Below are 14,267 nucleotides of genomic sequence, written 5' to 3'. Positions count from 1 at the left end.
GATGTTCCGGGCCATTTGCTGCCTTGCCAGATTCTCTAGACCTGGCTCAGATAAAGCCTTCCTGAACATTCTCATGCCAACCTTCCAAACTCAACTTATTTAGTCTGTAAGTGGTTTATAATAGTTCTCCTTTTTCTTAAATTAGAAATACAGTGGTTTTACATTATCTAACATACATCTCACAAATGTTCTTCTAGGGCAGTGTACCCAAGCAATAGAAATAAAAGCAAGAATAAACAAATGGGACCTAATTAAATTTACAAGCTTCTGCACAGCAAAGGAAACCATAAATAAAACAAAATGACAACCTACAGAATGGGGGAAACTTCTTGCAAATAAAACTGACAAAGGCTTGATCTCCAGAATATAAAAGCAGCTCATACAACTTTATAAGAAAAAAACAAACAACCCAATCCAAAAATGGGCAGAAGACCTCAACAAGCAATTCTCCAAGGAAGACATACAAATGATCAAGAGGCACATGAAAAGATGCTCAATATCACTAATTATCAGAGAAATGCAAATCAAAACTACAATGAAAATCACACCAGCCAAAATGGCCATCATTCCAAGGTCCACAAATGACAAATACTGGAGAGGCTGTGGAGAAAAGGGAACCCTCCTACACTGCTGGTGGGAATGCAGTTTGGTGCAGCCACTGTGGAAAACAGTGTGGAGATTTCTCAAAAGACAGGGAATAGACTAACCATATGACCCAGGAATTCTGCTCCTGGGCATATAACCAGAAGGAACCCTACTTCAAAAAGACACCTGCACCCCAATGTTCATAGCAGCACTATTTACAACAGCCAAGACATGGAAACAACCTAAATGTCCATCAACAGATGACTGGATAAAGAAGATGTGGTATATTTATACAATGGAATACTATACAGCCATAAAATGACAACATAACGCCATTGGCAGCAACATGGGTGCTCCTGGAGAATGTCATTCTAAGTGAAGTAAGCCAGAAAAAGAAAGAAAACTACTATATGACATTGCTTGTATGTGGAATCTAAAAAAAAAAGAACATAAATACAAAACAGAAACAGACTCATAGACATAGAATATAAACTTGTGGTTGCCAAGGGGGCAGGGGGTGGGAAGGGACAGACTAGGATTTCAAAATTTGTAGATACTGACAGGTATATGCAGAATAGATAAACAAAATTATACTGAATAGCACAGGGAAATATATACAAGATTTTGTGGTAGCTCACAGTGAAAAAAAATGTGATAATGAATATACATATGTTCACGTATAACTGAAAAATTGTGCTCTACACTGGAATTTGACACAACATTGTAAAATGACTATAACTCAATTTAAAAAAATGATAAAAAAAAATAAATAGAGTGGTTTTAAAATCTAGAAGTCCTGTGTAATTGAAAAATATTTATGCTGAAATATTTCAGGGACAAGTGTCCTGAGGTCTGCAGTGTGCTTTCAAATGGTTCAACAGCAACACAGGTATATATATTTAGAGAAAGGGGAAGTGGAGGAGGAAGAGAAAGCAAATCTGGCAACATGTTAACAACTATTGCATTTAGGTAGAGGGTATAAATGAACTACTTTAAAAATGTGTGCTTGAAATTTCAAAATAAAAAATCAAGGGAAAAAATTCTCCCTTATATTAACCATTAAACAATACCATCACTGGATGAAAACTGTTTCAGTTAAGCCTTCACTGCAATTCCTCTCTGAGAAATGAGTTAAAATAATAACTTCGAGTACCTTTCTCTGTCTCTGTTTTTTTTTCTCTTTTGGCAGGAAGAAGGTAATTAGGTTTTTACTTATTTATTTATAATGGAGCTACTGGCAATTAAACCCAGGACCTTGTGCATGCTAAGTGCGTGCTCTACCACTGAGCTACACCTTCCCCCATCAAGTACCTTTCTTGTGTAATAAAGGTTCCGCATAATAGAGTTGTTTGGTTTAAGTGAATTAGCAGTCTTATATTTTAGAAATGCTCACAATCCAGACATTGGCTTAATAGAAATATTTTAATGTTGGCACCTGGAACATAGAACATTTAAAGTTTAGACATAGGCATAAACTAATCTTATATTTAGTCTTCAATGGTCTTGAAGTTAAATTTTAGGTTAAGTGTACACATTTATCTCTCAAATTAAACTGTAGGGGAAGAGATATACCTATTAGCTTTGCATTCCACAAAACACCAGTATATAGTAAAATGTCAATTAACTTTTAAAATTAAACAGAAGGCAAAGCACTATGATTAAATTTTTAAATTAAGAAAACCCTTTTGAACATACTGTGAAAACTGCTTATAAAATGAATGTGCCTGGGAGGAAAGGGTATAGCTCAGTGGCAGAGCACATGCTTAGCATGTACAAGGTCCTGGGTTCAATCGCCCACCACCTCCATTAAAATACAAAAACAAAATGAGTGTGCCTGTAGCTCAAATTATTATGATACTGCCAAGGTGATTTCATCATCTGGAAAGTATGTTGAAAGGACTGTCACTCTTACTGATTGATAATCACATCACATTTAGTAAATTCAACTGGATTAACCAGAGTGCTAGGTACAAAGATCAAAGATAAAGGAATTGTAGGGTTTTTTTGTATACATTTTTTCATTGAACTATAGTCAGTTTACAATGTGTCAATAGGAGCTGCAGTTTTTAACTTTCAGAAGTTCATGATCCAGTGGAAGAGCCAGGTAATGCATAACCATCCTAATACAGTGCAAGAGATTAAAAAATAAAGGAAGAAAAAATTTGCATTAGATCTTAAAAAGAGAATAGAATTTCTCCAAATAGAAGCAAAGAGCATTTCAGTCGAAAGAATGAGTATAAGGAAAGGTATGAAACAAAGTACATTTAAAGCCCAGGGCAGGGGTTAATTTCGGGTGTAATTGGAATAAAAGGCAGAGGATAGGCTGATGCTAAAGAATCTGCAGAAGGACTTTGAGAAACAGAATAAAAATACAAAACAATATGGTAGTCTGTACTTACTATCTGGATAAATAAAAATAAAATTACTTACAAGGAAATTCATAATAAGAATACTGGGTGACCTCAGAGAACCCAAGGACGAGAATATACAGGGTGATGCCACCACCTGAGAATGAAGCTGGGCCTTAGGAATAAATGGATCTGAGGATTCATATAAGGATTCTTTCCATCCTTTTCTCCCATTTTTGCTCCTTTTGTAATAAATAGGGAAGAACAAATCTGACTCTATATTAGGTCTACTTCTTTTACTTCAGCCTTTGGATTCTATTGCTTGTTAATCCCTAAAGGGATGTTGCCTATAAGCTTAAATTATACGTAACGGATCATTTCTGGGACCTCTGCCTCCCAGGTAATGAGCATTAAGCTAAAATACCTTTGTTTAGCTCACAGGAAACATCCTGACCAGACCTGCCTGTGAATGGCTGAAGGGAGGAAGAAATGAACACCTCTCCTCTGGAGTCTGGCTGGAACCAGGACTTTACCCCTTCCCCTTTTAGTATAAAAGAAGTCTGCATTCAAACTTGGGGAAGATGGTTCTTTGGGACGCTAGTCCCGCATCTTGTCAATCTGCTGGCTTTCTGAATAAAGTCATTATTCCTTGCCCCAACAACTCATCCATCAGTTTACTGGCCTGTTGTATGGTATGGTGAACAATATGAACTTGGACTCTGTAATACTTTAATATATCAGCTTTATTCATCTCTCACTGAAGATTGCTTTCTTCCCATGGTTGGAAATGTGGCCTCTAATCTCCTATAAGCTTTCCATATTTCAGCTTTATCCACCGAGAGAGAATGATCCTCTTTGTCTTCAGTTTAAACATCCTGGGAAGAAACTCATTGACTGAGGCTTGTTTGGATTTCCTCCCCAGACAAACCAATTACTGTCTTGGGTCAACATCATGATCATGGAAGAACACAGCAGCTCCATCAGGAACTACGAGGATGGAGCAGGGAGAAGGCCAGGCCCTTGAATAAGGGAGGAGAGCTCAGCAGAGTCCCATAGGTGCCTGCTTTCTTTCCCCTCCCCTCCTTCCATCCTGTCACAGTGGTTGCCCAGCGTTGAGGCCTTTATCACTTTTCCAGTCTCATCTGCAACCATTCAGTTCCTAAATTATTCACTCCGACTAGTCTCTTTGCTGTCCAGCATATAGATTTTGATGTTTTACTGCATTTTTCCCCCATACCATTTTCAAACTTTTTCCTTTCACTAACCTGGAATGGTTTCTTTCAAATTCCAATAAGTTGGTTAGTGATCATTAGAGCAAACCAATAAGATTGTCCTTATTCTTTCTCTTTTTGTTTTGTTTTTTTGGGTTTTTTGGGGGGTGGGAGGGCAGTAATTAGTATTTATTTATTTATTTTTAGTGGAAGTACTGGGGATTGAACCCAGGACCTTGTGCATGCTAGGCACACACTTTTACCACTGAACTATACCCTCCCCCCTGTTCTTATTCTTCCTGAGTCTGGCACGCTAGTTTAGTTAGCAATAACATGTTAGGTATTTAAGCCAAAGTCTGATATTTTATAACTATAAAAGCCAGTTACTCTGCCTCTGTTTCATGACTGAATACCAAACTGAGAACGTGTGTGTCCTTCTAAAACATGCTACTGGTCATAGAATGTGTCTGTCTTATGGAAAACCATCACCACTACTAGAAAAACAACTTAAAAATTATGGTGTAATTAATAATATGGCTCAACAGGCTTGGTTATTACTGTGTGTTTCCGGAGAAAAGGGAAGTTAGCAAATATCTTCTCTTTTTCAAAAAGGCTCTCACATTCCTATGCAAGACAGCCTTCAATTGCCGAGAAGACAGAGGAAATGGCATAAGAGACAAAGAAATTTCTAAATATGTTAAAGACACAGACATTTCCTTTGTAAAATTAAGACTTTAATTTTGTGTATAGAATGAGACAGAATTAAGTGAAAGAAGCCCGAGGTATCACATGGTACCAAGGACAGGGATCAAAACCTTCTATCTCCTGCCTTTTCCACACAGTCCTCTCTGGGAACCAGTTCATTTTCTCCATCAGTGGAAGCAGAAGGGCAATTTGTGCTTCACCATTAATGTGTTAATGTCAGTGATCCCGGCGACCTGGATTTAGGTTAATGTTCAAGCCAAACTGACAGTCTTCCCCGCCCCAACCCAACCCAGCATAATTGTTAACATCTGAATCTAACGAAGACACACTGGGGAAGGCAGAACTCTAAGATGCCCCCTGGTGTACACACCTGGCATAACTCCCTCCCTCAAGTGCAGGCAGAAGCTGTGAATATGATGGAATATCATTTCCAGTGATTGGATGACTAGTTAGTTGACTTTGAATCAATCAAAAGGAATATTATTCAGGTGGGCCTGACCTAAACAGGTGACCCCTTAAAAAGGCCATTCTTGCAAGAGCTTCAAAGTTGGAGAGGGCACAGGGAGGGGGCTATATAGCAAGCAACTGTGGTTGGTCTTTGGGAGCTGACAGCAGCATACAGCTGATGGCCAGCAAGAAAATGGGGGCTTCACTCCTACAACTCAAAGGAATGGAATTCTGCCAACAACCACATAAGCTTGGAAGAGAACTTCAAGCTCTAGAAAGACATGCAGCCTGGCCAGCACCTTGATTTCAGCCTTGTGAGATCAAAGCAAAGAACTCAGCTCTGTCGCGCCTGAATTTGTCGTGCCTACAGTAAACGTGAGATAATAAGTAGGTATTATTTTAAGCCACTAAGTTTGCAATAATGTTACACAGCAATAGAAACTTGGTAGACATATATTGAAAATACATTAATACATTGTGATTGCATAACAAAGAATTTGGAATTTAAAAGCAAGTTGTTTCAAATTTACATAAAGACCATATTTCTTATTTGCAAACTAATAAAAATGTTTGCAGGTTTGGGGTACTAATATAAACTATCTTAATGATTTTAAATTACTCGGTAATATTTCAGAGATGATGCTCTAGAATTTGATTATACTTTCTTCGAAAATAAAAGGTATATTAAGCACACTCAGTGGTATTACCTTAATATTACGAACTTCATATGCTATCCTGTGGTCAGTGACTCTATCCTGGGTGAAATTATATGTCCGAATTCGCTCTGACTGGGCTCTTGTTCCCACCTGTGCCATCACAAAAAACAATTCAGATTTGAACTTGATAATTACCTTTAATACAATGGAGAAAGTACTTGAAAAATGACTCTTATCTTTTAACAGTTTAAATATTTTCTAAAGTCATATATACAAAGTGAAAAGGAACAAGAATGGGCAGAATTTATTAAGACTACAGGTTTGTAAAGCTTAGCCACGGGATAAGAATTCATGTTTCTTTGGTACCTCAAACTCCAAACATTTAAAACAAAATTATTTTTCTATCTCAATCGGTTCTTCCTCCTGGTTTCTATAAGTGACCCCACAATGTTCCCTATGGTCTAAGTAGGAAACTCGACATCTTGCATTTTAACAGACATTTCACGGGTGCTTACTATTTGCCAGGCTTTACAGACACTGAAATGACCACAATCATGCCATTCTCTTAACTGCCCACTTCCAATGGTTTCAAGGGTTTTATTATATCCTGCTCTTTCCATTTCTACTATCCATCGTTCGAGGGCTCATTACTTTCACTACATTCCTGTAGAAGTCTCCTGAGTGATCCTCCACTTCTCGGCTTATGTTCCCTGCTTAGTTTTTGTAGAGCAGAGTTTTCAGATAAATTTCTTTCTTAGGCTCCTTTTTGTCTACTGAGCAGACACAACTCAACTCAGCTTTCAAGACCACTTCATAATGTGGCCACCTTTCCCAACATTGTTTCTGAAAATTATCTGAAATTTCTATAATGTCATTTCATTATGTCATATCATTATGACATGCAAGTCTGTTAACTCTGCTAAAACATCATCTCAAGGGATGCCCTTCCTCAACACTCCCCTACCATCTCTGTCTTTTCTGGTCCCAACAATTGAAATATGTAATTTTCCTTCTTTGAAACCCCATGCACTTGGATCTTCACGGCACACCAGTCTGCCTTATGCTATGATTATTTGTATTCTTTTTTTTTCCTTAAAAATTTTTTTTATTGAAGTATAGTTGATTTACAGTGTTGTGTTAATTTCTGGTGCACAGCATAGTGATTCAGTTACACACATATATAGTCTTTTTCATTATCAGTTATTACAAGATATTGAATGTAGTTCTCTGTGCTCTACATTAGGACCCTGTTCTTTATCTATTTTATATACACTAGTTTGTATCTGCTAATCCCCCACCTGCCCCCGGTTACTTGTGCTCTTAGTCTAGTCTGCTCATCTTCCCTCCCTCCCCGACATACAATGCACATAGCACTCTCTCTTACTCACTTTCACCTTTTAAGATTAAAAAAAAAGACATTTATATAACGTATTCTCCAAAGCAAATAATATGAAACTGAACTCCAAAGTATGGCTGAGCATCAGGAGAGTTCTTTCTCCCCTTAACAGAGGCACTGGGGATTGAACCCAGGACCCTGTGCACTCTCATCCACCACACTGAGAATTTTTAAAAATTAGCTTCCAAAGCCCAACCTAAGGTATACTGAGTCACGGGTTATATATTTTTAAACCATTCCCAGGCCATCCATTCTGCAACAAGCCAGGTTTGGAAACCACTATCCCAAAGCACCATATGAACACCTAGGAGCCCATCCAGATCAATTATATCAGAATTTCTAGGGGAGGGGGGGCCTAGACATCTGCAAAGCTCTCTAGGTGATAAGTGAGCCAAGGTTGAGAACCTGGCATAATGCCTTCCATATAAAGGCTGCTGGGGGCATGGGGGTATAGCTCAGTGGTAGAGCGCATGCTTAGCATGCGAGAGGCCCTAAGTTCAATTCCCAGTACCTCCATTAAAAGAAAAAAAGAAAAAAGAAAAGCCATTGTATACATTAGTTGGAGAATAACTTCTAATCATCAGAAATATCTACTAAAAAATTTCACATGATGGACAAGTTAACTGGGAGGCACAGAGGGCTCCTCTGGCCTCTCAAAGCAGACTACTGAAGAAGATACACATGCGTACAATTTGCGTAAAGCCGATCTTCAATACTTTAAAAATTACTACGTGGACCATCTGATGCCAAAATGTCAAATGGCAAGTAAATCCCAAGGTCTTTTATTAAATCAAATGTGGCAGAGCTGACGGTGCGTACGCCATCACTCAGTCGCCAAGAAGCAATGATTTGTAAATGAGCACCTCTATCCGCAAACGTACACACGGATGCAGTGCCACAAACCGGGGCTACCACGGATAAAGGAGTAATATATTATTTTTCCTGTGACTTTGACTACTGGCAGGTCAGAATGTGGGTAAGGGGAACTAGAAAGGCAAACTGTGAAAGACTAGGGCACCCAGGTGAAAAGAATAATGTTTAGCTTTATACAAGTTAACCTAAAAGACCACAAAAATCTTCCAAATTTACTGTAGCATAGCCACCTACAAATAACACAAAAGCACAGTTATTTCTGGGTTCCATTTTCTCTTTCAATCTCTCTCAAACTTTACCTTTATTAGAATTAAAAATCATACAACACTTTGTTTACTTAAAACAATGACATTTTCTTGTAATGAGCCATAACGGAAAAGAAACTGAAAATACATGTATGTAGGTATATGTATAACTGAATTGCTTTGCTGCACACCTGAAACTAACATTGTAAATCGACTATACTTCAATAAAAATAATAAGAAAAAAATGACATCTTGCTTACAACATCTATTTACACACTCAAATAAATAATACTAAGAATGTATACAGTGCAAAATTCAAAAAGTACAAAATGGTACATAGCAAAAAAAAAATAAATCTCCCTTCTGCTCCTTGTTCCCAGACTGCATCAGAAGCAATCACTATTAACCAGTTTTTGCAGTGTCACATATTTTTGATCTCACATAAAATTATAATGAAAGCATAGGTTTTTAAATTTAAAAAGCTTAAATGTCTCCTAATCTCCAGAGAACTATCTTTTACACTAAGTCCCTCAAAAGACAATCATTATGTAAACTGGGAAGGAAACAACTGGGAAATAATTTTTAGTTCACACATATCTCCTCTACCATTTAGAAATAGGTATGTCCAAATTTAGCTATAACCCAACAGCCTTAAATATTGCTATTTACAAATAGCATGTTTTCCTATGCTCCAACATATTTCCATTCGATCAAGAATAAATACCATGGGAGGAGGGGGTGACAGGTGAGTGGTAGAGCACATGCTTAGCATGCACAAGGTCCTGGGTTCAATCCCCAGTGCCTCCATTAAATAAATACATAAACCTAATTACCCACCCCACCCAAGAAAAGGAAAAAAAAAAGAATAAATACCACATTTTCTACATGATGACTTTTTGTACAGTGGCATTAAGTTATTACACTAAATAAATCTTACCTGCAGTTTTCTGGCACTTTGTTGTTGACACCTGTCTTTCTCAATAATCTGCTGGTAGAGTCTAGCTCTCAACACACGCAAAGCTATTTCCTTATTTTTTATCTGTGATCGTTCTTGTTGGCATTCTACTACAAGTCCTGAAAAAAACACAGGCATCAGAGGTAAACTGTAGCCTCCATTAGCCAAATGAGAAGAGAACTGAGGTGTCAATTATATCTCAAGAAAACTGATGAAAAAGATAGAACTGAAGAACATTTTTAAAGGGGGGGGGTGTTTAATCAGGAAAGGATTGAAAACATTTTGGATTTAGCACACTCCAGAAACCATACCTTGGTCGGGACGATAAGAGCTGTAGACGGCTCTTTAGATTCTGATCTCTAAGTGAGGTATTTCAAGATGAGAGACTGAATGCAGTGACATATGCAGATACTCTTATTCCCAGAGCTCAGCCTCTCCGCTCCAGCTCACTCAGTACTGTCACAGCTCAACAAAGAGCAAACTTCTGCCACCCCCAATGAAGTGCTACTCCATTCTCTGTCTTCCTCAAGGAGAACTCAGCTCTTTCCCCTTAAATCACAAGCACACAGACAGCTGAAGTTTTTAAAATGACTTTCCATATAGAAACTGATAAAAAAGAAACTACTCAAATTTCTTTAAAAGGAAGCGTTTATAGTGAATGTTTCTCAGCTGTCTTGGTTCTGAATCCAGCTAATCGACACAACTAGCCACATGGTTAGCCAGTTGGTTTTGGTTAGCCAATTTCTGGATTTGGGTGGGTGTGGCTCACTGTGTAGCCCCGTTACAAGCTCCAGTCTAGCCCTGAAATGGCGACCCCTGAGACTTCAGGCTGTGTTCCTAACTTTGCAGCTACCACTCTGAAGATGTGTGTCCAATTCTGTATCCAAATCTCTCAAGTACAGCAGAAATGAAAGGTACTTTTTGAATCACAAAACCCAAAAACCTTCTTAGGATAGGCCAGCTGCACTGATACAGCAGTAACTATTTTGCTGGAGACTTAAAGATTTTCCATACAATTCTACTCTCCAAACTATGTTTTCTCTCTGTCTAAATAAGCTACAGTCTACACCAGCTAATACTTTAAGTAGACTTCACCTCTACTGGTTGAAACTTATTTCTTGACTGCCTTATTACAGCCATGGGTTTGGGCTGGGGCACCAACTTGCTCACATCTTCCAGGTACTTGCCTGGAGTTCTCTTTCTTTTAAAAATCACAACTAAAACAACAAGAACAGAAACACAAACTCCATCTGAAGTAAAATGAAATGATGTGTAAAGTCTCCCAACACAGTGTATAAAGACAGAAAGTGGATGGAGGAATGGCGAACAACTCAGCAGAGGAGGCAGGTGAAGCCTGCTTAATGACCTACCTGGCCTACAGTTGAAACTTATTAGTGGATAAGTAGCACCCGTGCGCTCAGAGCTTTTAGAACCTCACTCTTAAATGTATACATACAGCCAAGGAGGTACCTTTTCCAAACAGAAGGGAATATGAACACATTGGGGACCTCAGATCCATGACTCCAATGTCATCTTTAAAGGGTTTGTGCAAGAAACCAGACACCAACATAAGACTATTTCTAAGTCATGAATAGTTTTACAAGATATGAAAAAAAAAAAAGGGTGAAAGTACAAAGGAAAAGGACCTGCTTACCTGTGGGGACATGGACAAGCCTGACAGCACTGTCAGTTGTGTTAACATGCTGCCCTCCCGCTCCTTTGGCTCGAAATGTATCTATTCGCAAATCCTTCGGGTCCACTTTCACATCTACCTGGAGCAAAAAGTATAGCATGAGTCAATTCTACACTCAAGAAATACTTTAATATTAAAGTTATTCCCACATTTTTCAAATAAACTGTACTGTTTTGTGTTAAGTCATAGCTGTTGTGACTAAGAGGTGAAATAACTTACACCAAAGAAAGAACCATAAATTCCCTGTTCCAATGGATGTCATTTTTAACACTGATTTACGAAGCTACGAGATCACTGAGTTATGTAATCTTTCCAAAGTTTCACCATGCATCATCCCACAAAGTTACACTAGATACAAAATATATTTAAAAAAAAAGTATGCGTGTATATATAAGTTGATTCTCATTATTCCCTGATTCTGTATTTGCAAGTACACCTACTCGCTTAAATGTATTTGTTCCCTCAAATCAATTATGGTAGCACTGTCAGAGCATTTGCAGACATATGCAGAACAGCAAAAAATTCAAGTCACTCTACAAGTACATGTTCCCAGTGAGGTGGAACAAGGTGACTCTTGGCTTTCTTGTTTCAGCTCCTGCAGAGATGAGCAGAGGATGAAGACAGGAGGGACAGGGCAGCGCAGTGCAAGACACGCTGGCTCTGGGGCCATTGGGACATGGTTTGACTTTTCAGCTACGGCACCTGTTAGCAAGGTGGCCTCAGGCAAGTCACTTAGCACTTCTGAACACCATTTTCTCTCTTGTAAAATAAAGACAAGAGAATGTACCAGTATAGGTTGTTTCTAGGGTTTAAGATTATAGTCTAAGTGGGATATGTATATATAGTTCCCCTAGAATAAATGGTTCGGTATTCACTACATCAGCCTTCACTGTGACTTTATAGAATATAATTATTGTGAATAATGAGAATCCTGTGTATGTGTGTGTGTGTGCTTATTAGTGGACTGAATGAAGGCACCCAAAAAGGTACGTTCTGTTCTAACCACTACCTTATCTGGGAAAAGGGTCTTTGCAGATGTAATTGAGTTAAGACGTGATCACCTTGGATTATTCAGTTAGGCTCTAAATCCAATGACAAGTGTCCTCAAACAAGACATTCAGAGAAGAGAGAAGAGAAGACCATGGAAATTCAGAGGCAGAGATTAGAGCTGTGCAGCTTCAAGCCAAGGGACACACACAGACACCAGAAGCTGAAGAGGCAAGGGAGGATTCTCCCTCAGAACCTTTGTAGGGATCATGGCCCTACCAATACCTTGATTTTGGATTTCTGGACTCTAGAATTGTGAGAGAATAGATTTCTGTTGTTTTAAGTCTCCAAGTTTGTGATAGTTCATTATGACAGTCTTAGAAAATTTTCATATATATATATATATATATATATATATATATATATATATACACACATACACATACACACACGCACAGAAATAGACAAACACACATACACTCACAAATAGACAAAATATGCTGTTTTTGAGAGGAGACCTAATATTTTATTCCACATTTATCATTTATTTGTATGAATGACAAACAGTAAGTTTGACTTTTCTCCTTAGAAAGTACACCAATAACAGGGTCAAGGTTAGAATCTAATAAACAACTTAGTTGATTGTTCTTCTGTTTCCTCTAAAATGAGTACCATATGATGAAGAAAAGGATTATACAGTGCAAAAATTATATAGCTTTATATAGAAATATGCTAGTATTGGCTAACTTAAAATTTCAATAAATACTACAGAGATGAAGAGTAATTTCCGGGGGAGGGTATAGCTCAGTGTTAGAGTGCATGCCTAGCATGCACTAGGTTTTGGGTTCAATCCCCAGTATCTCCATTAAAAAGAAAGTAAATAAACCTAATTATCTCCCCCTTAAAAAAATTTTTTTTAAAAGAGTAATTTCCCATTTCTTGTGTTTGCAGTATATTAAGTAGTTAGATAACAAATATGTCAATATTATATGTTACAGTCTCCCAAATGTTACAGAAATTATCTAATGACTTTTGGGGAATTCTGAACATAGAAACAGTGACTTAATAATATACAAAGAATTTTAAATGTCAGTTAAGAGAACAAGACCCTATTCTTTTATGGAATGAAGCTTCACTAACTGAGTTTAATTTTCAAGAATATGAAGATAACAAGGGAATAGGTAAGATGTGTTATTTATATGTATGTGTGTGCACATACACACACAATGGAATATTACTAAGCCATAAAAAAGAATGAAATTTTGCCAGCCGCAACAACATGGACTGACTTGGAGGATATTATGCTTAGAGAAATAAGCCAAACAGAGAAAGACAAATACTTTATGATATCACTTATATGTGGAATCTAAAAAATAAAACAAACTGGTGAATATAACAAAAAAGAAATAGACTCAGATACAGAGAAGAAACCAGTGGTTACCAGTGGGGAGAGGGTAGGAGGGAGGGAAAAAATAGGATAGAGAGTTAAGAGGTACAAACTACTATGTATAAAATGAATGAGCCACAAGGATATATTGCACAGCACAGGGAATATAGCCAATGTTTTATAGTAACTATAATAACTATAAACTGAGTACAACCTTTAAAAATTGTGAATCATTAGGTTGTACACTTGAATATAATATTGTAAGTCAATCTACCAGAATTTAAAATTTATTTTTATTTTATTTATTTATTTATTTGGTGGGGGGAGGGAGGTAATTAGGCCTATTTATTTACTTATTTATTTATTTATTTATTTTTAGAGGAGGTACTGGAGATTGAACCTAGGACCTTGTGCTTGCTAAGCATGCACTCTACCACTTGAACTGTACCCTCCCCACTATACCACAATTTTTCAAAAAAGAAAGAAAATAGTGATTATAACTCATTGAATTTAACAAATAAATCTGTAAGTCTATAATGAGGTCAATATATGAAATTCAATATACGAGTTTATAATGAGGTAAAGTCAAAGAGAAAGACAGCAACGAGAAAGGAGAGAAGGTAGTGGGGAGGAAAGTTCTTTACAGAAAAGAAGACCAGTTAAGAAAGAATGACAGAATTAGAAAATCACTCTCCTGCAACCCCCAAATAAATAACTCATTCAGGCGAAGATTACTAATGGATGTTAAAACCACGGAAGAAAATTTATTGGGAACAGGA

General features: G+C 37.5%; 1 protein-coding gene across 5 annotated transcripts in view; it reads right to left on the bottom strand.

Annotated features, from left to right (window-relative positions):
• MTRF1 (mitochondrial translation release factor 1) overlaps window positions 1-14,267 on the bottom strand; it is a 40,885-nt gene that overhangs the window by 761 nt on the left and 25,857 nt on the right. For 4 of the 5 annotated variants that reach the window (XM_072976328.1, XM_072976329.1, XM_072976327.1 and 1 more), the window contains 3 exons: window positions 11,076-11,193; window positions 9,404-9,540; window positions 6,004-6,102 (listed from right to left, as the gene is read on the bottom strand). In XM_072976328.1, coding sequence (XP_072832429.1) covers window positions 6,004-6,102; window positions 9,404-9,540; window positions 11,076-11,193 — 354 coding nt within the window. Of the gene's footprint in view, window positions 1-1,896; window positions 2,021-6,003; window positions 6,103-9,403; window positions 9,541-11,075; window positions 11,194-14,267 lie in introns of all 5 variants that reach the window. The other variant, XR_012080036.1, reaches the window with a different exon arrangement.

The sequence above is a fragment of the Vicugna pacos genome, chromosome 14, assembly GCF_048564905.1.
Source record: "Vicugna pacos chromosome 14, VicPac4, whole genome shotgun sequence".
NCBI lineage: Eukaryota > Metazoa > Chordata > Mammalia > Artiodactyla > Camelidae > Vicugna > Vicugna pacos.
This window is presented reverse-complemented; position numbering and strand designations above follow the sequence as displayed.